The 25,727-nt window shown below is 37.5% G+C and overlaps 1 protein-coding gene across 1 annotated transcript in view; it reads right to left on the bottom strand.

Annotated features, from left to right (window-relative positions):
• Nucleotides 1-25,727, bottom strand: part of spn-E (spindle E) — a 51,673-nt gene that overhangs the window by 15,358 nt on the left and 10,588 nt on the right. Inside the window, exons 6-16 of the mRNA XM_071597852.1 lie at nucleotides 21,694-21,929; nucleotides 19,663-19,826; nucleotides 16,678-16,844; nucleotides 14,445-14,612; nucleotides 12,281-12,443; nucleotides 11,696-11,823; nucleotides 11,375-11,593; nucleotides 9,273-9,499; nucleotides 7,508-7,663; nucleotides 4,231-4,393; nucleotides 1,138-1,407 (exon numbers count right to left, since the gene is read on the bottom strand). Of these exons, the coding sequence (XP_071453953.1) occupies nucleotides 1,138-1,407; nucleotides 4,231-4,393; nucleotides 7,508-7,663; nucleotides 9,273-9,499; nucleotides 11,375-11,593; nucleotides 11,696-11,823; nucleotides 12,281-12,443; nucleotides 14,445-14,612; nucleotides 16,678-16,844; nucleotides 19,663-19,826; nucleotides 21,694-21,929 (2,061 nt within the window). The remainder of the gene's footprint in view (nucleotides 1-1,137; nucleotides 1,408-4,230; nucleotides 4,394-7,507; nucleotides 7,664-9,272; nucleotides 9,500-11,374; nucleotides 11,594-11,695; nucleotides 11,824-12,280; nucleotides 12,444-14,444; nucleotides 14,613-16,677; nucleotides 16,845-19,662; nucleotides 19,827-21,693; nucleotides 21,930-25,727) is intronic.

The following is a 25,727-nucleotide window of genomic DNA, read 5'->3' as shown; positions in this document are numbered from 1 at the left end:
TCATCCATCCATATCGGTCCCAGCATGCCTCAGTTAGCTTAATTCTAGTGTTGTTTATGAAAAAAATATTTTCCTGTTTCAATTGACGAATGGTCCAACACTTAAAACAATACAGTAAAAATCATGCTGCAGGAGAATGAAATGCAAAAAGTAGCATACTGTTGACTAATTTAAAAAAAATCTTTTTTTGGGCAAGTTACACATGTTGAATAATGCATTCAAATTAATTTTTTCAAGAAACATAGGAAATGGCATTTCCCTAGGTTATCATTGTATATTAGTGCATCATAGAATACGACAAAAATGACTGTTTATAGTGAAATGGTAAAATAGGTCTAATTTAGTATAGTTTATGAAACAAAAAAGATTCAAGGGAGATGGACAGAATATATAAAAGAACTGTATGGTAAAGAACTTAGACCAACAAGCTTAGACAGGGAAAGAGAATACTACGTACATGAAGATAGCTTAGGTCCAGGCATACTTGACGATGAGATAGAAAGGGCATCAAGAGAGATGAAATGAAATAAGGCCATGGGATATACAACAGTCCTGCAGTACTACTAAAAGGTTTAGGAAAAAGTGGTAGGAAGAGACTATAAGGACTGATTCGTTGTATCTATGAGGAAGGAATCTGGCCAGAAGACTTTGTGAGATCAGTTTTTGCTATTTGCCACCAAGAAAGAGCCAAACAGAGAGCTTCAGGCCAGTCAGCGTCTCCTATATATAGCAGGCAAATCACGATACAGACCACTTTGACCCGAAGATGCCTCCAGGACTGGAGGTGAAACAGTTGTCCATCAACACACCTACTGGACGGTAATTCCCGGAAACAGCATAGATCCTTAATTATGCTCGGTTATTATTTTTTTCAGATGTTATTTTTCAAATATGTTCCCTTTGAATTATGAGGCACTTCAGTTTAGCAGGTTAAGAGAAATAATGCGTTAAAATTGGCAACAAGAGAAAGTGACCTTAGTGGACATGTATAGCAACAACTGTTTTTCACAACCCTGAAGAGTTAAGTTTTTAGGCAATGAACCCTTCCGCTGAATAGGTGACTTATGCACAAGTGCTACCAAGATTAACTATGCTCATACTGAATAATTACGTACTTCACAATCATACAAGACTCACCTGAACCATAGGGGGACGTTCAATGGTTCCAGCATAAACAGACACAACCCGAGCCCTGTAATACCACTTCTGGTCTTCATCCTGGAATGGTGCCGCATACACCATTCCGATTATTGGTGAACCACCCAGTGGGAGCAGTTGAGGAGGAGGCAAGGTATGATTGTCAGGGTCCTGTGCCTGAGATCCATTGAGCAAGGTGATCAAGTGAGACAGCAATTTGCACGTGGTCAAATCAGAATTCTGAGCCCAAAAGTGACCTGGATCTATTATCTGCAATGTGGAAGAGAAATGCATCCAATGAGACGTGAAAAAAATTCACAAAGAAACAAATGATCTCCCATCTCTCTAACTTTCTTCTAATCAATAAAAATCCACACTTTCACTACTATCCCCATTCTCATATCATTCCCATAATCATAATCTTTTTATCGATATGAGGGTGTCACTAAATAAATCACAAATGATTTTTATAAAAAATAATAATTCTTTCATTATTTTAACGGAGATTGGTAGGGAGTGTTGAATTATGCTAATGATACTACAATGATTATATATGTTCACATATGAAATCAGTTTTTTGTGAATAAATGTATTTCAGCAACATTAATCAATAATTGTTCTTATTTTCGTCCTCCATCAACTTAAGGATATAGATAAAATGATCCTGATTTTCCATATAAATTCCTACGAAAACTATAATGGTAAGACCCTATTTTATCATCTTTAATATATAAGAGTGCACTTAGGGCTGTAGAGGAGGAAATTAGATCAAAATTACACATATCTGACATTTTCATTCCAATATCCTAAAGGCATATAAAAGGGTAAGTCAATAAGTAAGCATCAAGTGTCAGATTAACTTGTACAATGTCTTTATTATGTGTGCATATTTTGCCAGCAGATAGAACCATATGCATACTTGTCGTAGAGGTTGCATGACATCCCACAGTCAGTCAGTCAGTCGCAGTCAGTGCAAGATGGCAGGTCTGTCGCACCTGAGAAGAACAGCTGTTACAAACATCATTTCATTGGGAATGTTTGAAACATCCACCGTACAGTCCACCGACTTAGCCCTTAGTGCTTTTCATCTGTTCGGGCCCTTAAAAAAATCATTTGGGTGGCCGTAGGTAGTAGAGGTTACTTGTTGGCTGGGACAGTAAACAAAAGACTTCTTTGCTGCCGGCTATCGAGGATGGCACAGGCATTCAGGCATGTGTGACGTGCCACAAATCAAATGATTTTTACTCTCTGAAATTGTTGCATTGTAATGCACATTTAGCGGATAACTCCGTTAAAAGTTACTGTCCAGGCATCTCCTGCAGTTTCTTGGAATTTGTCACAAGTAAAACACCATTGACTTTGAAGTTGGCTTTAACCTAGTGGATTGTGGCTAATAAAAATTCCTGCAATATTGTATGCATGCTATTTTGTCTCAACACCTTATTCCTTTAAAGCCTCCAAAATTTCGGAGTGTAAGAGGATGCCTTGGTGGCTTAACTGGGTGAAACACTCGGCTGGACATTGACGGACCCAGGCTCAAATCCCGGTCAAGTTGAAAGATTTTTACACTCAGAAATTGCTGCATTATAATGCATTTTTGTGGACAACTCCATTAAAAGTTAATGTCACGGCATCTCCTGTAGTTTCTTGTAATTTGTAATTTTCCTGTCACCAATGTGTAGGCAGCATCTAAGGAAATGTTCAATATTTCTAGTGGGGCCATAAACATCATTCTACAATCATGTCTCAAAATAACAGCAACTGAGTACATGTTTACTTAAATGGGAGCAGTGGCTATAGCTCCAGGTTTACCTTTGAAACTGAGCCTTCCCTCTTAAAACATTGTAAACCATCTAGATTTTATATAGGGAATAACAGACTCTTCATAAGCCTCTTGTAGCATTACATAGGTCTAAGCAGATCATTAGTTTGGGAAAAGCAAATCTTCAATGCATCGCATGTCACCTCCATCATTGCCACAAGTGAACTTAACTTACAAAAAAACTTGCAATTGCTAGTGTTGACATAATTAATTAATTGGTACTACACCATTTAAGGTAAGTTTTGGATGGACACAGAATGAACTTCCCAACATTCGTTAGCTTAGTCTAACAAGACACAACCCTAACTAGATCAAACTGCTCTTTGATTCTGCAAACACCTACATTTACATAATACCCCACAAGCCACCGCAAGGGTATATGGCGGGGGGTGTTAGGTCACCACCAGTAAAAGGGAACAAAACCACATGCAAAATCAACACATCCATGCAAACCTATACTCACAGTGCCGTATACATTCATGCAAAAATCCTTTAATTTCACCCGCATTCAAATAAATATACTATCATCTAACAAATAATTGCACCTTAAGATGCAGTAAGAAATGTATCCAATAAAGTGCCAGCTAGAATTTGAAAAGCAAGAAGGTGAAATTCCACTACCACATGGACATGCAACATACAATGTTCTCCTCCCCAAGAACACAGGTAGGGAATGTAACCAAACGCTGCAGGCAGAGGGAGGGTCCCCCCCCCACAGAGAGAGACGAGGGATAGATGGGGAAACTTAAAAACAGAGCAAGCAATACCGTAAAGACTACCACACTATTTAACGGCATTCTAATGCAATCATGCGGAAAGAAAAAGTTTTGATGAAAAAACACATGAGGTTGGTGAAAGTGCATGCAATTGAGTAGACCTAATTATTCCCTAGACGCTGAGGGTGGCAAGCGGAATTTTTGCTACTATACCTTCCATCTCCCTTCAATCTATCCAGCGTCCTTATCCCTTTAGTCCCCCTACATCATCTGCCTGTTGGTATAATACTGCAGTCAAATCAATAAAACTTTTACCACATAAACATTACACATTAAGCTAACAATCTAATAGATGATTAAATGTTTGCAAATATTATGTCAATAAAAATTTTATGATCACACTTGACTGAACAACCCTCATAAATCTCTCACCAATGAAAATTTAAAAAATAAGCAAACATAGTGCAAAAGTTTACATGCCTTCTCCAGGTAATTTAAAAAGGCAATACAGATATACTGAAAACATAAGTCAAAAGTGAAAAATGTCAGCCTTACATGCGAAATCTGAATGCTCATTGTAGTTTCATCAATGCCTGGCAGAGGAACCTGGGTATTGATCCCAAATGGTTTTTCTACGGTATTCTCTGACATTCTTTCAAGCAATGTCTTAGTGCTTGTCAGGCCTAACTTTTCTGCCCTCTTATTGGCCTCACCAACCCTAAAGAAGGAGAAATAGACAAAAAGAGTTAACCACAATTATACATTTTCAACTGGAGACTTCCCAATGTCAGTCAAAAACATGGCACAATATCACTGTAATTCTCTGGCCAAATTTGAAACAATGCCTGGAGTGGTTTTGTTGATTCTCCTGGGTGAAATATTTCCAGCAAAGTTTTTTCAACAGGCTGCCAAATCTGAATCAATACAGAAGGTAGGGTGCAGCTCAGTTTTTGGAGAAAAGGAGAGGGAATTGGAACCAAAGTATCTCCTTACGGCATATGTGCTTCACACAGACCAAGGTTTTAGGTTTTCTGTCTGTTAAACAATTAAGCTTTCATGTCATTTAAATGCCTTCTACTGCCAAAACCAAAAGAGGGCTACATACAAACTAAAAAGACCTTGATGAAAGTGGCACTATGATTGGAACATTTCAAGTTTGTCAGGATATGTGAAATAAATTATCGTACTCTTAAGAGTGGGATGTGATAAAGCTATATAAAGTGCTAATCAGAATGCACAACGTCAAAAAAGAACTTACCACGATTAAATTGATTGCAAGAAACAACGGATACGATGAGGAGCTAGTAGAGAAACTATACCGCAAAAAACTGAATAAAATGGCATTGAAAGATATTTACAGTACCGAACCGCCACAGGACCCCGCAGCCAAGTGGTGCAGAATCCTTTATTTAGACGATTTTTCACAAAAAGTATGTAAGAAACTTCCAAAATGTAGAATTAAGATAGCCCATTATAACAAATCAAGCCTCATGGGCCTGCTCTCCCACACAAAGGACAGAATCCCATATAAGGAAAAGAGTAGAGTATATAAGCAAAAGTGCGATTGCGGAGCAATATACATCGGACAGACAGGGAGGAAATTCCAAGAACGAGTGAAGGAGCATCAAGCATGTGCAAGAAATAAAAAGATGAACTCTCAATTCGCAAAGCATTTGATTGAAAATAACCATAAAAGTGATTTTGATTTCGAAATTTTACATGTTGAAAGCAAAGGCTATAGATTAGACGCCTTAGAACAGTTAGAAATTTTAAAGTGTTTGTTTAAATGAAAATATTGTTAACGAATTTCTGTATGCCTCCCACTCTCCCCTCCTTAAAGTCCCAATCCTCACGGTGGCCGATGACACCGCCCCCTCCCCTTCATCTAACCCTCTCTAATCCCCTGACTCACGAGAGCTCTCTACAATGTAGACTTCTCCCTCCCGCTCCACATTCCATCAACATCGCGGATGGGACGCCAAACTGCCCTCCCCTCCGGCACGCAAAGCCATCCTGACTTTACCCCTCCCAAACCTTCCTGATTATCTCCACCCCACCCTGGCTGTATATATAAGAAGGGCTGTAAATGTAGAGAGCTCACCTGATGATGAAGTTTTGCTTCGAAACCCGGGTCGTGTGAATAAATCGTTTTCGTGTGGAACTACAAAGTTAGTCCTTTCATTTATTTATAATGAATGGGTTCCATAAAGTTACGCCAGAAACCATTAATTATATTAAAAATATGAGTCGATTAACTTCACAAACATCCATAGTTCATACACGGAGTGGGATATGTTCTTTCCCACAGCAGACTTTTTCATAGATATTTTACAAGCTAATCTAATAATTAGATAGACATTTGACTGCAAATAACTTATGTTCAAATGCCCTTAAGAGAACTCCTTCCGCAATAATTAAGGTTTGTCATCAGATTTGATAAAACATAGAAAATAAATCTTTCCCCAGCTCCTCAAGGAACAAATTCATGCACATCCAGTCCCAAATATCATAATCACTGTTGGGAACAATGCTATCAGCAGAGTTAGGGCTTGCAGTGCCAGGGAATGTGTGCCAGGCTAAGATCTGTGCACATATGCAAAGACAGTAGGGCAGCATTAAAAGTCCTTAACTCTTCATGGAGTTGAAACTGTGTCTACTATAAGAGTGTCAAGGGTGGATCAACAACATAACTAGACTAAGGAAAGCAGGATTGTCCGGTAAGTGGGTCATAAAGAGTATAACCAGAAATAAGATGGCAGCAAAACTTGCAAAAGAAAGAGCTAGCTGAGAACAAATCAGACTGGAGCCAATCATACCTATGGCTCGTCCAGAATATCAGATATTGGAGCATGGATCACAGCCCAGCACTCTCAGAGATTTGGTATAACACATTAGGCTTAAAGCAAACCTGCTTTCTGGGGTCAAGGGAAAGCTACCAAGAAACTTCTATCCCTCGACAGAAGTCAATTAAGATGTATGGTGGCAATGTTCAATTGCTACTTGTGAGCGAAGAGACACTTGAACTCTCTGAGGAATAAATGGTGTGAGGAAGAGACCATCACCACACCCCATATCCTATATCAATGCCAGGACATAAAATTGTCTGGACACAAAATTCCTGGACACAATATCACTTGCCAGGGCATAAAATTGGTGCCTAGGATAACTATCTTTAAAGCTTAAGGATGTTAGAGACCTAGTAGACAGTAAGGAACGCACTTGCCTTCAGTAAAGTCAAAAGACATTGTTGGTAAGACACTAAGGTGTTTAGCACATTGGATTGATAGGTCCTAAGTGCCGTAGGGCCTCAAAAGGCCCTCCACCAGACATACCTATATCTAAGTATCAAGGGCTTGAAAATCTAACACTCGGATACCATAGCATTGTTCTCATGTGCGATTGCCATGGGACCTTTGCATGTGTACATTAATGAACTAATCCTCGAGGAGCAGAGTGAATGACTTTTACAAATTTTAGCAATTCTGGTGACAAATAATCATGACAGGTAAAGTGGTTCTTTTAGCAACCATTTTATGTGGCTAAAAGAGTTCAATTCCAATGTTTTGCATTCAATTTCATTGCAGAAATTAAAATTATTTTTCTTAAATTAAATCATGAACGGATATTATTTGTCTCAATCACAATGATGTCAAAGCAGATGCCAATTCATAAACATAGCTTACTTACTGGTCTTGAAAGAAGGCTAAAAAAAAACAACAAGTTTGGGTCATTCAATCCTGAAATTTTTGATTGATTCATGCATGGAGCGAATATCAATTCAAGGATCCATTATTATCGGAACAAATAAGCGCATTCAAAAGAGCAAACTCACGGCAGTAAGTTAATGCAAATAGGAATCTTCAGCTGTCTCAGCTTAATAGCCTTATATACAGCCATGGCTACTTTTCCTGGGATGGTGGCCACATACTCTCCATCTTCAGGCCTCTTATCGTATGTCTGAGGCTTGGGAAACTGAACAAAGACTTTGCTGTAAAAGAAAATAGATAAATTAATTTCTCCGTCAATGATATGAATAATATATTAATTTAACAAATTCAAGTTGATTTCCCCATTTATTCCAAAGTGAAACAAAGGGATCTTGCAACAAGTTTCATGGTTATCAACTCTTGTTAGCCATGAAAGACATACTTTAGTCTTTCATTAATGCTCAACTCTATTATGTTTGCAAAAGTTGTTACCATTAATAATGGATTATAATGAGTCATAACACCATTACTAATAGTGTTATCTACCAACTTTGGTAGCATTTGGCAATATGAAAATTGAGATAAATCCAAGTTTCAATCCAAAGGTAAGACAAACATTCACATATATACAAATGAGGATATTAACATCAATTCATTATTCAAGTACTTCCCCCTTGCATTTTCTGTCAACATGGCAAACAATAAGCAATGCAATTATTCATTCCTCATGAAATATTAATGAAAATGTGCCTGTATAAATGATACCAAGCTTCCCATGGCAGCTTGAAATTAAGCAAATCAACTTATATGGACCATTTTTAAAAATTAACTGCATCCCGATATTTCGATTTACAATTTAAGAACTTCAGGGAAGAGAATTCCCATTGTTTGTCTCAATATTACACCAAATCAAACAAATTAGTTAACTCTCTTGTAATCATGAATCAGACTTGGAATGGATGAAATCTTGAAATGATGAATTTCTTTAATTTTCACAGAATATCTTGAATTACTCTCTGTAATACAGCAACACATCAGAAGTTCAAAGCCCTGAGAATTAATTACCATCTTCACCTTAACCATTGCCATACAGGCTGTAATAAATGTTAATAACATGATGTGAATGAAATAATCACTGCTTCTCCACAGGTTTGTACTCAGCTGTCACCATTTTTAACGGTCAACTCTGTCATCATCTTAGGGTGCTGAGTGCCAGTCAAACACGGCAAGTAAATTTGATCTAAAGCGAAGCTCCTTGTGAACACTGACAAGAGTCAGTCACTAAAACATCAGCAAATTAATTACTCTCTAGTTGGAACATCAAGGAGGGATTCACTTACAAAATTACTAGATCTTTCAATTATTGACTCCCATTTTCATGTCAAAATAAATAAATCTAGAAAAAATATTCATGATGTACTTAATGGTAGGAATTGATGCAGGTGACCAGAAGCTGAGGTCATATGCACCATTAGGAATAGACGGGTAATTTATTCAGAGGAAGGATTTTCAGGAATTGGTGGGGGAGTAGAGGAAAACTTGGCATACTACATTTAATGAAAGATGACAAGGAGTCACACAACTTAACGTCCCACCTGTATCACAGAAGTTCTACTTCACTTCATGTGATAACTAAGTAGACATCTGAAAAATCCAGTCAACATCAGGATTCAAATCTGGGCCCTTGAGGAGAGAAGTCAGTATGCTTTCCACTAAATCTACCCATTTATAAATTTATTTTGAGGTTTTTTATGGCGACTCAATAGAAGAAGGTATTTTCAAGCGTAAATATCCTTGGATGGGATGAAACTCAAAGCACTTTTCAGAAAACCCTTATGAAAAAAATTCACTTAACACTTTAGGAGAGTGTTTATTGTATGGAAGGCTCACCTGCTAGCTTCAAATGAAATCCTTATTTCATCAGCGCAGCAACTAAGAGCTTTCCTGATTGACTTCACATACAGTTCACCTGGTTGATTTGAAGGCATGCCCTGAAGGAAGACGGTGGTAAATGGATCTCGACCCATCAACTGCCGCACTGCATCCCTCTCGTTAACCTGGCCGCCTTGGGCCCCTCTCACAAAGTAATTAGGATAAAAGGCACCAGCAAGCACCACCTAATGAAATTACAGATGAAAAATGAATATTCAGCATGCCGACAAAAATGCAAAACTCTTAGAAAGTTTAATCACTAATTGTAAACTCAAACGGTACTTAAGCATACTCCAAATATATTCAGAATAAGAAGCACTGGTGTGGTTCATAAAAGCATTTATTACAAATGGAATGAACCACCGTAGCTCAAAATATCAGCTTGATAAGTCTGGGTGGCATGCCCATTTGCTTATGCTTATGGGTTGTGGGTTTGCATCCTACCTTAGATGCCAGGGTTGTGTAACCTTGCTAGTGCAATTTCTGAGGGAACATGATAACAAGTAGAATCATTTGCCTGCTCTGCACTGAGTTGTGTTTCCAAACCAAAACCCCCGCCATACGCCTTTGTGGCGGCTTGGGGGGTATTATGTAGATGTAGATATAATGTGAGGGGCAATCAAGTGAAAACCAAACAACCACTATAACGTGACCTTGGAAAGGTTTTATTCAAAACTAATGACCAAAAGCATTGATACATTCATCCCACTGGGAGACGAGATGATCAATTCCAGTTTTGTAAAAAGAGGTAGGTCGCTGATGGATCCACAACCGCACACATTCTTGCACCACTTCATCTGAATGAAACCGACACACATGAATGTCTTTCTTCAGGTCGACAAATATGTGAAAATCACAAGGTGAAAGATCAGGGCTGAATGGAGGATGTTGAGGTGATTCCCAAACAAATTGCTGAAGCATAACCTTCGTTTATGCAGTTTTCCCAGATAAGACCATCAATCCACACTATCACATGAGTGGTAATTTGCGCGATAGACCTGTCCTCGGCATACATCGCCTCGCAGTCATGTGCGCCCTTCTCGAAATCTCCTGCGTCACTCGTGCACACTCATCAGGGACATGCAGTGTTCACCACACTCAGCACACATGCAATGATGAATTTCACGTACCCCAGCACCCTCAGCCACAGGAAAACGAACCACACCTCTCTCCTCTTCTTTGCTTGCCTCCATTTCTACAGCTGGATGAACACACTGGACCAGTCCGTGCACCAACAAGGACATAACCCAACAACTGCTTGCACCTGTGAGTTGTCACTTTGCATTTTGCCTACCACAGTGATGGTAGTATCAATACGTAACAACAGTGTTGCCACCTTTCATACGGACTTTATGTCATGGTGGGTGTTCGGTTTTCCTTTGACTGCCCCTCATACATTCCTGCCCTGGCGATTATTCTTCTGCTGGTTGCCATTCCACCAGCACTTGGAATAATGAGGTCGCAATATGGTGTATTTAGGATAAACTTCTTGTACCCTATATCCAGGGGCAGAAATAAGCACCTAAATTTGCACCCTCTTGTCATCTAACAAGTTTGGGCACGAATTTGTTAAGAACATTTTTCTTTCCTATGCATCACGAAGGAGTTCCACTAATTTTAAGTCATACACCATTCCATATTTCAAACTGATAAATTTTTATATTAGTACATCACAATTTTAAAGCACTTATTTATCTCAAAGGATTTGGTGCTCATTATGTGAATGAAATAATCACTGCTTCTCCACAGGTTTGTACTCATCTGTCACCATTTTTAACGGTCAACTCTATCATCATCTTAGGGTGTTGAGTGCCAGTCAAACATGGCAAGTAAATTTGACCTAAAGCGAAGCTCCTTGTGAACACTAACAAGAGTCAGCCACCAAAACATCAGCAAATAAATTACTCTCTAGTTGGAACATCAAGGAGGGATTCACTTACAAAAATACTATAATAATTATATTAAAATTTTGAGGTGCTGGGAAGAGAGAATAGCGTGAATAATTTGCAAAATGGATAATTGAGAATTTACTGTACAATCCAAAATGAAGGAGAAAATACCTTAAAAATGAATGGCCTCTCTTCTTTTTCCAGCACTGGATGATGTTCACCTACTGGTACTTGAATACCCAGATGCTTTAGCCTTTCCTTCAAGTCTGTAACCAATATGTCCACTTCTCTCATGACTTTTAACTGAATGAAATGCCTCTTTGCCCAGCCCTTCTCACCGTCACCAGCCCTCTGGCCAAAGAAACCACTAATCTGGCAGTTTCTCCAAACCTGAAATGATTAATAGGCATGTTATTAAGTCTCGACACCACTTACCAAGACCCAAAGAGCCTTGGGATCGATCACATCGACATTAGTGTTTTTTTATTTTACCTTGTATGCATTTAAGAATGCCACACTGTCACTGCAAGAGCTATTTGCCCAAGTGAGCTTGGAATAATACGCTTTCAGCCTCTCTTGAAACGGAGCACTGAACACACTCTTTGTCGACATAGCTGCACCTGAAAAATTAAAAAGGGCTTTCAGTCATTCGGTGTTATTGCTTTTGGTCACCAAGTGCAGCTAGGCATCACCAAATCAGGGGACAGAGGTCTTCTTAAGACTTGTATTTATCACATGGAAGTTGACAGAAGGTACCTTGAGATGAGTATATATTAATAATTTAAAACAGCAACTATATTTACTGTAAATATTTATGTCTTCAGCTCACATGAGAGCATACATTTATGAGTGAATATTTTATGAAAAACTTACATTAGAATGTGTCCAAAATTAATGGTTAGCTCGACTGATAAAATTTAAAATTCTGAGGGCATTCATTTGCTTTTTTCTCTAAATAATGCCCTTAATCAAAATAATTATTAACAACAACAAACTGTCATTATTCACGGGCACTGTGGATAATGCAATTTAAAAAACTTTTGATTAATTAATTTAAAAAATTATGGACACACTCACCCATTATAATACACTCTTCAAGAACATTAAATATATGTCCAAGGACAATCAGTCTTGAAATTTGGACATCAACTGGTAGCTTAGCCATGACCCTTCCGAGGTAGGTGATGTCACCATCATGTGGTGCTACTGTGCCTTGGGACGTCATAAGCAGAGCTCCAACCTGTCACATCATAAATATTTCTGTTAACTGGAATAAGACACTCATTAGAGATTCTACAATATTAAGTTAGAGTGTGAATTCGCTCCAGCACCCATTCCCCGGATAACCATTGAAAACTGAACCAAAGTAAAATCATTTTCAACACTTGCAATGTGTTTTCCCAGTGGCCCCACTATCGTGAAGTAATACGCCTTAACCTCATGTCACTTGAGTCACAAGTGAATCTCAATATGTAAAAGGCACTCTGGAGGACATGAAATACATTAGAGTGTAAAGAGGAATAATTTCGAGCCATAATAGCCCAATGCCTAATGAAGAAAACCCTGCCCATATTTTTCCATTTGAGTTTTTTAGTAGTAAATGTTATCCTGAAGTGAATTCAATAACCATTGTCAACCATCAACTCTACATTAGATGCACAATATCATTTGATTATTTTCTCTATCTTTCTATTTCAACAATTTTTTGGTATTATTCAAATATGTGATCTGCTGTACCCTTTTCTTTCCAAATATGCCCTCTACCTAACCCTATCCTGTTTGATTGCACTGTTGTTTACCCTGCTTTACTAACTTGAATAAGGTTTTGAAATATTTTACCCTTACCAAAGCGTAACAATGCAAAATTTGTGAAGACAGCGTTATGTAGCGAGCAATTGGCTACAACAAATTATTGTGGACAAATATTGTCGGTGGACACAATATTTTCCATGTTTCTGCGCATTCTATGATAAGTTGTAAAAAGAATGGAAGAATGACACAAAGTAAAAGATGAAACATTAGTAGAAATAGTAAACCTGTGCTGCATTGTAACTAAAAGGATGCAAAGTCTTGAGAAAAGGATGTAATAGTGAAAATTTTTCCATAAATTGGATTTAAACACAAATTTATATTGTAAGCTTTTATCGTATCAAATTATCTTTCCTTAACTCTGCAAATAAATTATATGCAGCCCTTTCAGACTTTTCTATTAACCTAGACAACTCATAACAAGATAGCAGATCACTGTCAGGCAGTAGCAAATAAAATACTACTGGTAGATCACTCAGCAGCCAGTAGATGACATATTAGAAAAATATCAATTGATAAATTGCTGCTCTTTGGTAATGCCAATGCTGTTACTATGTCATTTATCAATCCTAATCGTAGGGTCTATTAAACTCACAGAAAGATATTGTCACAAATGCACAATATATGAGTTCAAGGTTCAGAAAATTATAAATGGGGAGGTAAGGAAACCCTTTTGTAATCCTATAAGGTCTATCTGCAAAGAAATAGAGGCGTTAAACAGTATTCAAATAGATGAGAGAAAATTATTTTCACACTAGAATTTGATATTTTTTCAGACAATTGCACACACTGTTTTCTTCCAGCAATATTTAATGGGTAATGCTGGTATTTAACTAGAACAATAAAAAATTGGACCACACATTGCAGCTGTTGCAAACTTAATGCCCAGCCCAATTGTTCAGTTTCTTTAACAAATTATGTTTATTCAATAATAATGAACACAACAAATATAAATAGATAAACTAGGGACACTGAGAAGGCAAATATTTCACACGTGCAGTATTTTGGTAAAATAGGCAATTTAAATACAGCTTCCAGGTTTCAAGTTCAATTAAATTTACATGCTGCCATATCAACAATATCAATTAACATCTCTGTTTTGATAAATGCTGAGGACTATTACATATTATCCAATACTTTTCCAATTTAAAATTCAATCAAATATGAGGATCTTGCCTCACGCCTACATATATCCAAAAAAATGATCACAGAATACCATAATGCACTTCAAACAATATATCATAATAAATTAAACAGCATTTATTTTTTATATTCATAAAAATACAAATCACATTCCAAAATATACAACTGGAATTTAAATTGCTGCATTTTTTTCACTGCCAAACTAAAATACAAGACGAGTAGTTTTTCAACCCATCCTCTCACATTTTTTTCAAAGCTTAAGATGAGAACCATATACAGAATCACATACCTCCTTTAACTTCAGAATGGTGTTTTTCAGATGAGAAAGATCAGGAGGATCCATGGACAATGCCAAAAGAGCTTTTGGCGGCCCCATATTTAGCATTTTAGTCTGTAACACAACTCTGTCCAATGGGCATCTCAAAATCTCGGGAATGTTTTCGTTTCTGAGATATTTCTGAAAATTTAAAAATAATACCTAAGCAGGATACTTTCAACATTAAATGTTAATGCATTTGACACTGTTTCTCAGGCCCAATTAATTTTGTAAACACTGTGTTTCACTTTGGAGATGTTCCAGCTTTATTTGACCACTCAGCTGAGAGGTTACAATGATTGCTGAGAAAATTGAAAAATCAGTGCCATAGGTATGGCATATAATATAATAGTGTCAATGCTAATAAAATAAGGTTTTAAAATTTTCAAGAATGAGGAGAGCAATGAAGAATTCTGCATGTCCGGGTTTTCACCGCGTTGTTGTTTGAAGCCGACAACAGTTTCGCCGAAGTTTCATCCGGCGTCTTCAGGTCGAAGACGCCGGATGAAACTTCGGCGAAACTGTTGTCGGCTTCAAACAACAACGCGGTGAAAACCCGGACATGCAGAATTCTTCAAGCCACCGCCACGAAAATCTACGCAGAGGAGAGCAATGTTAAACTTTAAAAATGGTGGGTAAAAATCAGAAAAAGTGCACCAGTTTGGAAGTGTCATGAACCACACAGTCAAAGTAGTATGGATATATGAAGAAGAATCGTATTAGGCAAAGAAGCTTTCAAAAGGAGAAAGGAATCGATGGCAGAGGTGTCAACGAGCATGCTTAAAAATGATTCACCAAAACTTTAATTTTGAGAGGAATTGCGTGGAATTGAAGAACAATTTATTGAAGTGTGGTGATAAGGCTAAGAAATTCAAACATGCTCAGTCGGTACTCATCCAAAGCCTACCTGAAACAGCAGAGTACTAAATAATAATTCAGTTCACTAATCAACAGGAACAATTCACCAAGCTAAATAAAAACAAGTATACAAAAAATAATTACATGCATAACACATTCAAATTGCAAATTTTCACCCGACTATTAGTTATAAAGGGTGTATTCTGAAAGTAATGCACTTATTTTTTTAAAGTAATTTATTGAAATGATTTGCACAAACACTGTAAATTCTTCAAAGTACTGTCCTTTGGCCTCTTTTTTCCAGTGACTCCACCATGAGCGGTACGTGCTCTGGAAGGCATCTTCAGGGACCTCTCGCAAGGTCTTCATCACGGCTGATTGGATCTCTTCTATGGACGAAAAACATGTTCCTTTCAGGGCTGCCTCAAGCCGAGGGAACAAAAGGAAGTCTGCTGGGGCGACATCAGGACTATAGGGGGGGGGGGGGGCAGTGTTGGCACCTGGTGTTTGGCCAGGAACTCGCAGACTCGTAGCACGTTGTGGCAAGGAGCATTATCGTAGTGGAGTTGCCCAGTAGCAGAGCTGTCTTTTCTAGTCCTGATGATCCTTTTTCGGAGTCTTTCCAGTACATCCACGTAGTAGGCAGCATTAACTGTCTTTCCTTGAGCAACAAACTCATTATGGACCACTCCTTTATGGTCAAAAAAGACAATGAGCATTGTTCTCACTTTTGATTCGCTCATTTTTTCCTTGTTCGTCTTGGGTGACTAGTCTGTGTGCCACCCATAACTTTGGTGTTTTGTTTCCAGGTTGTATTAAAAAACCCAGGTTTCATCACCAGTGATGACGTTGTCCAAATAATCAGGTTCATTTTCAGTATGTTGCAAAAGTTCACTGGAAATTTCTTCTCGGTTGGTCTTTTGGTAGTTTTCCTGACACGGTCAGCACGCAGAGGTTTACAATAACTGACATCCTGTCGCTTCCACAGCTTTGAGAGCACTGAGACTGGTTTTGTGGCAAAGCTTAGCACCCCCCCCCCCCACACCTACTCCAAGTGGTTCAATACCACTCCGACCAATAGTAGTGGCACGGGAACTTTAATTACTTTTGGGACTCATCCTATATAACCTTGTTTTGTTTTATAATGGCATTTCCAAATAATAATAAGACACACAAGCATAACGTAGGGTGGCCAGCAATTATATGGTTTTTGATTCCAGGTTTTCACTTTAGACTTTCATTAATACAAATATGTTTTTCAAGGTTTTACACTTCTTTTTTGACTACCTCATATCCCAGATGTAATACCAATAGGCAATTCAATTCCAGAAGATAATACAATGCATACCATATAGAAATCTTTTGGCACCATCCTATAAACACGCCCATCACATACACGTCCAACGCGCCCACTCCTCTGAATGCAGTTAGTTTTTGCTGCCCAAGTAGTCTGTAGGCTGGAGAAGCTGGTCTGAGAGTCCACAATCAGGTGCTTTGTCAGACAGAAATCTATGACTGAAATAACAAGAACAGAATCAAGTTAATGACAAATATAATGCAGATTACATTGTAAACTATCTTGAAAACCTCAAAATGAATACAGCCTGAATATAATACGCTTCAGTTCCACCAGTCTCAGCTTCATCACTTGTAAATTGCATGCCCAAAATGCAAAAGTAATTCCCTTTTTATCACAGTTTGCCAACCTTAACCACTCCCATGGACAACAACCTTGATGTGTTGGAAGGGGCTTGTGCGTTCCGATGACCCCAATAGCTGTGCTGACGGGAGCAATGATAATTGCTCCTCGTAGGGTCACCCATGCCAGATAGGTTGAAGGCTATGAGGCAGATGAAAGGTATTTTGCACAGCGCCTGTTCCTCAGTGAGGTGGCTGCAAAGGCATCTTTCCCCTTACTTGTAACTTTGTTTTTACCTACCCCTCTACAAGCCTAGTGCCAATCAAGTTTACGGTCTTGGCTATCCCATTTTATACATACATATATACTCTATAGGGTGCTTAGTTCCATCTCATATGTGACAATGCTGTGAAACTTATACCAGTTGAACTAACAGGGACATCGTCCCTTTGCTAAAACATACATACCCGTACATTGTACCTGTTACAGCGGGATAATAAATCACAGGAAGAAAGGGATTACTGTTTCAACCAAAATTATTTTAATTGAAGCAAGAAAATAAGTGATAAGTATGTTTATTGCCTACCTGGGGCATCATGATGCGAGAGTTTCATGAAAGGAAATGGTCAACACATATATATCAGATCTATAATAGCATAAAAACTGCCACTTGAATACTTACTCATGATGTCACACTGACAGGAAGAATGATATGGCCGTACATTTCTAGTGTTTGCAAATTAAAAAGTTCGGGTGGAAAGTTTAAAGCGACATGATATAATGTCTTTTTGTGAAAATGTGTGAAAAAATGTGACGTTTGAAATAATGTAAAATTAGCAATGCGCAGGATGGAAGCGAAGATGACCTTATGTAAGAGTGAAAAGTACTGCAAAAATGATTTAGCAGCAGTGATGATGCATTTCTGGGATTCGACAATGAGTAAACATTGACTTTAGACTGCTAATTTTTTTGATGCGGCAATCAAATTACCTTTGTATGAAGTGCTAATATTAAAATACTTTGATTCTTCACTGTCTGATCGAAGTATTTTTTGTAAATTTTAATCTGAAAAATCACAGTTCATTTTATGGACCAGGAAATACGGTACATAGTAACAATTTCAGAATGTAAAAAGTCATTCGCCTCAACCAGGATTCAAATCTGGATCCCTTGATCCAGATTGATCCATGCCATTGACTTGGTCAACAAGGATATCCAACTCATCTGTGAATGGCTGACTGAAAATAGGCTAATCTAAATCCCAAAAAGACCAAGTCGATAATCTTTAATAATTGACTACTCAAATACAGTGAAAAGCCTAGGAGTTTATCTAAGCGGCACCTTAACCTAGCACGAGCAAGTAAATGCCATTTCTAATAAAGTTCACAAAACTCTTTACACAATGAAGCATTTCAGACACCTAATCCCTATAACATTACACCAGAAGCTTGTTCAAAAGTTAGTATTACCACATCTCGACTATTGCTCGGTTGTCTACGGTGATGTGAACAAGGAGCTAATTACAAAATTACAAAGGCTCCAAAATTCTTGTCTACGATTCATCTTTAATATGCATTTTAATGAACGTGTAACTCCTTACTATAAAATGTTGAATTGGCTAAAACTCGAACAGAGGAGAATGCTTCAAAAGGCCTCACAATTATTTAAAGTTCTGAATTCTAAAACCCCTTCATATTTATATGAAAATTTTATATTCAATTCACTTACGACAAAGAGATCAACCCGCATTACAAAAACATTCCATCTTCCCAAATACTGCACGGCTATATATGAGAAGTCATTCAGTATTTCATCCTGTAAACTATGGAATTGTTTGCCTAATAAAGTAAAATTATCCAGGAACACATCCCAATTCAACAGGAACATGTTTGAATATCTGTCTACCACACTACCAAAATGACCTTATTACTGTTCTATCAGGCTAAATATTTAACTATTGTTCTTTGTATTTGTATGTATGTATTGTACTATATGTTTCGTTCAACTGATGTTAAATTATGTTTTGTGACTGGTTTAATTACCTTATTCTATGCATTATGTAAACCTGTTTCACTCCATAGGTTTCAAAACCTCATGTAACATGTATTCTGCTCCAAGAGACTTTGCTCCCAGAGCAATAAAAATTGTTTATTATTTATTATTATTATTACTGATATCTGGCTGAGTGCTTTAGCCAGTTGAGCTATCAAGGTGTCCTCTTACACTCCGAAATTTTGGGTGGTTGATGAAATACTGTACATACAATATCAAAGGTATATCCCGAAAGGTTAAAGCCAACTTTAAACACTATGGCGTTTTACTTTTGACAAATTCCAAGAAACTGTGGGGGATGCAGCGACAGTAACTTTCAACAGAGTCATATGCTAAGTGTGCATTACAATGCAACAATTCCAGAGAGTGAAAATCACTCGCCTTGCCTGGGATCCCAACAGGCGGATGATTTTTACACTCTGAAATTGTTGCATTGTAATGCAAACTTAATGGATGACTACATTAAAAGCTACTGTCATCGCAACTCCCCCAGTTTCTTGGAATTTATCAGCAGTGCATAGTAGTTGCCATTTGTAGCCAACATCCAGTGCATAGGACTAGAAACGCTGGATTCAATATTTATAATTTTGATTTTCATATTCAATATTCTTTTTTCTGCCATTTATAAGAGTAGACTCTTACCGAATTTGATGTCTGGAACAGTTATGGAACTTTCGGCGATGTTCGTTGAGAGAATAATCTTGCGAGATCCAGGGGCAGCTGGCTTGAATACATTCCCTTGTTCCTCGGCAGTAATGGAAGAGTGCAAAGGAAGGAGGGTCCACTTGATCTTCTTTCCCCTAAGCCTGAAGCCAAACAATCATTTAAATAAATTCCATTTAGTAATCACCTTTCCAAATTCATTAAAGCAATAAAATTGTAAACAGAAGATAGGCTAATCCAAGCAGGATCGCAACTGTGTGATAGTCATCAGCCTTACCAATTTTATGGCACAGAAAAGGAAAGAAAAAGCCATTGAGAGTATATAACTGAGGTTCTATTCACTAGTACTAGAACTTATTAAAATGAATATTGTTTCGTCGATGTGACATTGAAAAATCACAACACAAAGCACAGTTTTTACTAGATCTGTATTGAATAAATACACGAAGTTATCGATATATAAGCGCCTCACAAAAATATGCATTTCGTCAAAACAATCATCCCTCATTTGATGCACTATAACTACGCATTTTACTCCACAGTTTTTTCTCACTATTTCAAATCCCTTGACAGCAGAGCTACTAAATTCAGCAGCGGATGCTCAAACTGTACCTTTCAACTACACAGATTACTACTGATTATACTTCAGAAATAAACCAGTTATCAACACAAAGGATAAGGGTAGAGTCAACCAATTACTAAGTCCAACAGCATATAAAATTCCCACATCAGGATAGGGGGTCAATTCCTTTCCCTGGGTGCCAACGGTTTCCCAGAAATATCTGGTACCTGAGAAGTCACTAAGTTTGGGTGAAGCTGAAGGTGCCTAGAGGCATGCCCAGGGATTGAACCTGTGCCCTCAGTTATTCACGTAAAACCAAATTTCAGCATAAATCTGAACCAAAAGGTTGCATAGAAATGTAAGAGGATTGATTTTTTCATAGTTTCATCGAAAATACATAAATGACAAACCATTGAGAATAATGGCCTTCAGAGGACTTCCCTTGTGTAACCACACAATGCTCCCAAAGTAGCTTCCACTGTTATGAGCCAAGAGAAAATGAATTTTCAGACCTCTTCTTTAGTTTCTACCACAATTTCTTTTTCATCTCCATGATCGTATTAAATCTTCATCCCTGGAGAGGAGGAACTTGAGCATGGGCTACAGACAGCAATCATCAGGGGCAAAAACACTGAGTATAGAGGCTAAGGAAGGATTGATATCCTTATTCTTGCAAAATACACTGAGAAAAAAGGTTGAATGATAAGACCATTATCAAGTTGAAACAACCATTCATCATTGTTCCAGATTGATCTCTTACTTCATACAAATTATAGTCTAAAAATCTTTTGAGGCGATAAAAATTGAATGAAATGCTGTGTTTTTCAGCCATTTATTGAACATTTGATAGACAATTTGACTAAAAAAATTCTTCCACTCATCCATAATGAGGGTTTTCTTTGATTGATAGCCAACCACTCTTGAATCTTTGATAACATTCATGGAGATTGAAACTTCAAGCCAGTAACCAGTTAGCAACACTTCAAAAGTTTTGAGATTGATTTCCCAAACTTCACACAAAACATATTGCTAGTAATCAAACCTATCTCAAAATCAAAGGAGGTAAAATTCAAATTAAGAGCATGTAAAATAATAAAAACAAGCACATTATTTTTAAGGTACTCTTTAGAACAATGTCCCCAACGGCTTGATGCTATAGTGACCATTTGTTGAATAAATCAAAAAGTCCCAGAACTTTTTGATTGGACATCATGTTACAGGTTGAAAATGAATGAAACAGTAATTGCTATGCAGTAGCAGCATTAACTCAGCAGGGAATATATTCCCAACCATACTTCTGCAAATTTGACCATTGGGCAATCAATGATAAATTAGCCCAATAATATGAATTGTGGAGAGTCCATTGAAATTTTCTATTTACTGCGAGTTTTTTTTATAGGAGATTCATAGCAACAAGACAGATTAAGATTATTCACAGCAACACTTACGTGAAACTTATCTCTTGTTGCTGCAGCAGAATTTTATGCATTGCTTCAATCTCAAAAATCCCAGGAAGGAAGATCAGTACAGAACCCTTGAATGCCAAAGCTCTCTTAATATCAGGAGAAGGTTTGGCAGCTTCAAAATCCTTCTCTTCAATGAGGTCAAATATTTTGATCAGGCATGAAGCAAGTTGATATGCCTGGTCTGTTATCATTGGATCTTCAAGTCTCACATCTGGTATCTGAAATAGGTTCATTCAATTGGTATTGGAAAAAGATAAATGAATGGAAAAAATTAGATACTACGTTCTCATCACTTTACACTTTCATTTTTTTTAAATCAACAGTCTTGCTTCAATCAAAATCATATCACATATGCTTAAGGTAAAAGGCTTCAAATTGATTATCAATATGCTAGTTATTCATATGTCAGATTAACATCTGTAAGGGTTTTATTAATCACCAAAAAAGATTTCCTTAATCAATCCCTTACTGATAGACAGTTGACATCTACGTAGACAGTAGATGTGTGTAGCATTTTTCCATGACAAGGACACTTTTTACAGTTAAAACCTGCAGGGTTTGATGGATAGAGTTGTCAAAATTGTTCTAAAATTGTTCAAAATTGTTCTTAAATTGTTCAAAATTGTTCTAAAATTGTTCAAAATTGTTCTAGAATTGTTCAAAATTGTTCTAAAATTAGTACAGCCCCTAGTATCAAGAGCAGACGGTATGGAAGAACAATTATTATAGCTCTCCCGATTTCACAAAATTATTGAAAAACCACAATGCTGGTTGTGCAAAAACAAGGAAATTAAATTGGAAGAACTACCCATGATATTTAAAAATCCTCAAACAAGAAAAATTTATTGCACAGCATTTGCATCTAGTGATAGTGATGAAATTGAGATATGAGAACATTGCAACAATGGTTTCCACTTTTCATAGTGATAAAACTATTAAATAATAATAATAATACTTTATTCATTTTAAAAATGGTACCACCATATTAAATGTCGTCAATGTAAGTATTATTTAACATATAAACATACTTTCTTAAATGTGATGAAAATTGTCACAAAAGAATTCATCCAATGAGTATAGTGGGTGAGCAAGTAACCAGGTATATACCCTATTCTTGAAACTCTGGATACCATCTGATTTCAACTGAGTAGGCAGATAGTTATACAGTCGTATGTTCATATTGTGAAATGTGTTGTAAGTTAATGACAATCTACAATAAGTAGTATTTAGATTCGATTTACCTCTTGTGGAATAGTTATGGAGGTTGGATCTTAATTGGTAAGTTTCTAGATTAACTTTCACATGAATCAGAGCCTTAAAGATATACAAACAAAATACAGTCATGATTCTATACCTAATAAAAAAAGGTTTGCAGGAATCACGTGGTGGTATATTAGCAAGAGAGCGAATAGCTCTCTTTTGCAGTAGCAAAATTTGTATAACATGAGGGGAATGACCCCATAACTCAACACCATAATTCAAATGACATTGAAGGAAGGCATGGTAAAGTGTTAAACGATACTCATTTGAAATGATAAAGTTGAGCTTTCTTAACATATAAACAGCTTTACTAAGTTTATTACAGGTCTGACTGATGTGAGTCTCCCAATTAAGTTTTGTATCAATATAAATTCCTAGTATTTTAGCAGCTTCAATTTCAGTTGTTTTTGATTTAAGACTGCACACAATATGCTGAGTTTTGTTAGTATTTAATTGTAAATGATTAACATCAAACCATAAGGGTAAAACTATAAAATGGAAACAATCCACCCACGCAATATTTTGAGAAAAATATCATACCTAGAACAACAAAACCTTAGTCCCATTCAAAGTAATCCCCTTGAGACCTTTCACAAGTTTTTTTTTGGAATGGTTATCATTATTGCATTCCCCTTTATCTCTTCAACCAACAGTAGGGAAGACTGGACTTTTGTTTCAGGTTCATACATGTAGCCACAGATCAATTGACTAATCTCCAGTTATGACCTTTTAAAAAAAACCTGGGCCATTGTTTGAGTCTTTGAGCAAGTCCTTGACATTAAATAAAACAGTTTCTGGCATCACTTGGTGGAAATTTTTCATATTTCACTCGCTGCGCTGGAGCAATTTGAAATACTTCAGCACATGGATTACGGAGGAGATGTTTTGATCAACGAATTTCTTCTAAACTGACACCATGCAAAACTTTTTCAACAACGTAGTAACCCCTCCCAACCTGCTACTTAATCACCTAATTACCCAGTGCCGTTCACATTACCCATTCCCCCACTCCTCTGCCAACTAATCAACACCAAGCAAAACGTTTTTCAACAATATATTTTTTTCAACAATGTATTTTTTCAACAAAGTATTCATTCCTTCTCCCTGCCTGCTAATTTATCAATATTACCAATCCTCCTCATCCGCACCTCTTCCTACTTCAACCAATTCTTGCTTTCCTCCCTCACTCCCCTTCCCCTCTGTCCAGAGATACATAATGCTGTGTTTGACTAGTATTTTTACCTGATGATGTTATACCATAATGAAACCTACGTAGTAAATAAAAAGTTTTCTACGTGGAAAAGCCAAGTGGTTTAATTTTAAGTTCAATCCTTGACATTGATGAAATAAAAGAGAATGTGATTCAAAATACTGCATGGCTGGATCCTTTCCAGATAGACCTCGTATCTGTGCAAAAGGGTGCGAAGGAGATAACGAATCCAATCTTCGTAGTAGGCAAGAAGGTTTGCATAATGAGGTGTGAGTCTCATTGATCAGATGCTGTAGACATAACTAATTGAATGGATATACTACAATAAATAGTATATGAAATTGAATTGTAGGTAGCTGAATGCAACTATTCTGGATTCCATTATCAACTACCATGAAAATACCAGAAATAAGACAATCTACTGTAATTTAGGGCGCAACTAATAAATGGTTTATTTGCAAAATATAAGATGTGTTATATTTTCCAAGTTCATCTTTACTCTTCTCGAATGGTCCTCAAGAATAATTTTCCTGGGTCTGATAACAGGGTAATGGCTTCTGGGAACCAGGGCCTGATGGATCTTTATCTTTCATCTTCTAAACTGCTTTTAAGTTCCCTAATTTTCCTACCTTAGGAAAATATGGAAACAAGAGATGGTTAGGAGATTGATTAAAAAGTCTAAATATACAAATATACTCCAGCTAACAGCACCAACAAGAGGCCATCTTTGCAACAACTTTGCTATTTGCTTTCCTTTGCAAAGTTTGCTCTCTCTAACCTTCACCTTTACAATTAAAACTTACTGATTACCCAAAAAGATTATTATCTATTACCCCATGCTAGACATGGATTTGGATGGTGCAGTGGCTAATGTACTGGATTCCCACTCAGAGAGCCTGGGTTTGAATCCCAGAGGTGGCAGATATTTTTCAGTGGTATCCCGCTCCCTACTTGAGTTGCTTTGTCAAGGACCATTTGAGTGAGTATGCAGTCCGTCAGATGGGACGTTGAACTGCAGACCCTAGGTGCCTTAAGGTAAGAGTAGGCTAATGCCAATGCTGGGTTTTTCTTCACCCTTCATCCTTTCCTGTCCGTCCCTAATGGCAGAAATGACCTTAGCTGTCGGTCACGTCCCCTAAAACTACTACTACCCATGTCAGACTTCCTTGGAGGAGCTTCCAGGGTAAGATATAGCTAAGCTCAATAGCTAAGAAGGGGATGAAGATGGTGTGGGGGCTAACGTACTGGCATCCCGCCCAGAGGGCCCTGGTTCAAATCCCAGCGGTGTTGAATATTTTTCAGAGGTATCTCGATCCCTACTTGAGGTGCTTTGAGGAGGGCACTTTGAGGAAGTACACCGTCCGTCGGATGGGACGTTAAGCTGCGGACCCCTTGGTGCCTTATGCTAAGAGTAGGCTAATGCCTAAGCTGGGTTTTTCTCGACACTTCATCCTTTCTTGTCCATCCACTAGGGCGCAAAGGACCTCAGCTGTCGGTCGCCTCCCCTAGATACTACTACTACAATAGCTAATGATAATATAACTAA

This window comes from Hetaerina americana, unplaced genomic scaffold (genome assembly GCF_022747635.1).
Source record: "Hetaerina americana unplaced genomic scaffold, ioHetAmer1.1.p SCAF_9, whole genome shotgun sequence".
Classification (NCBI taxonomy): Eukaryota; Metazoa; Arthropoda; class Insecta; order Odonata; family Calopterygidae; genus Hetaerina; species Hetaerina americana.
The sequence above is the reverse complement of the archived record's forward strand: the minus strand, read 5'-3'. Positions and strand labels throughout refer to the sequence as shown.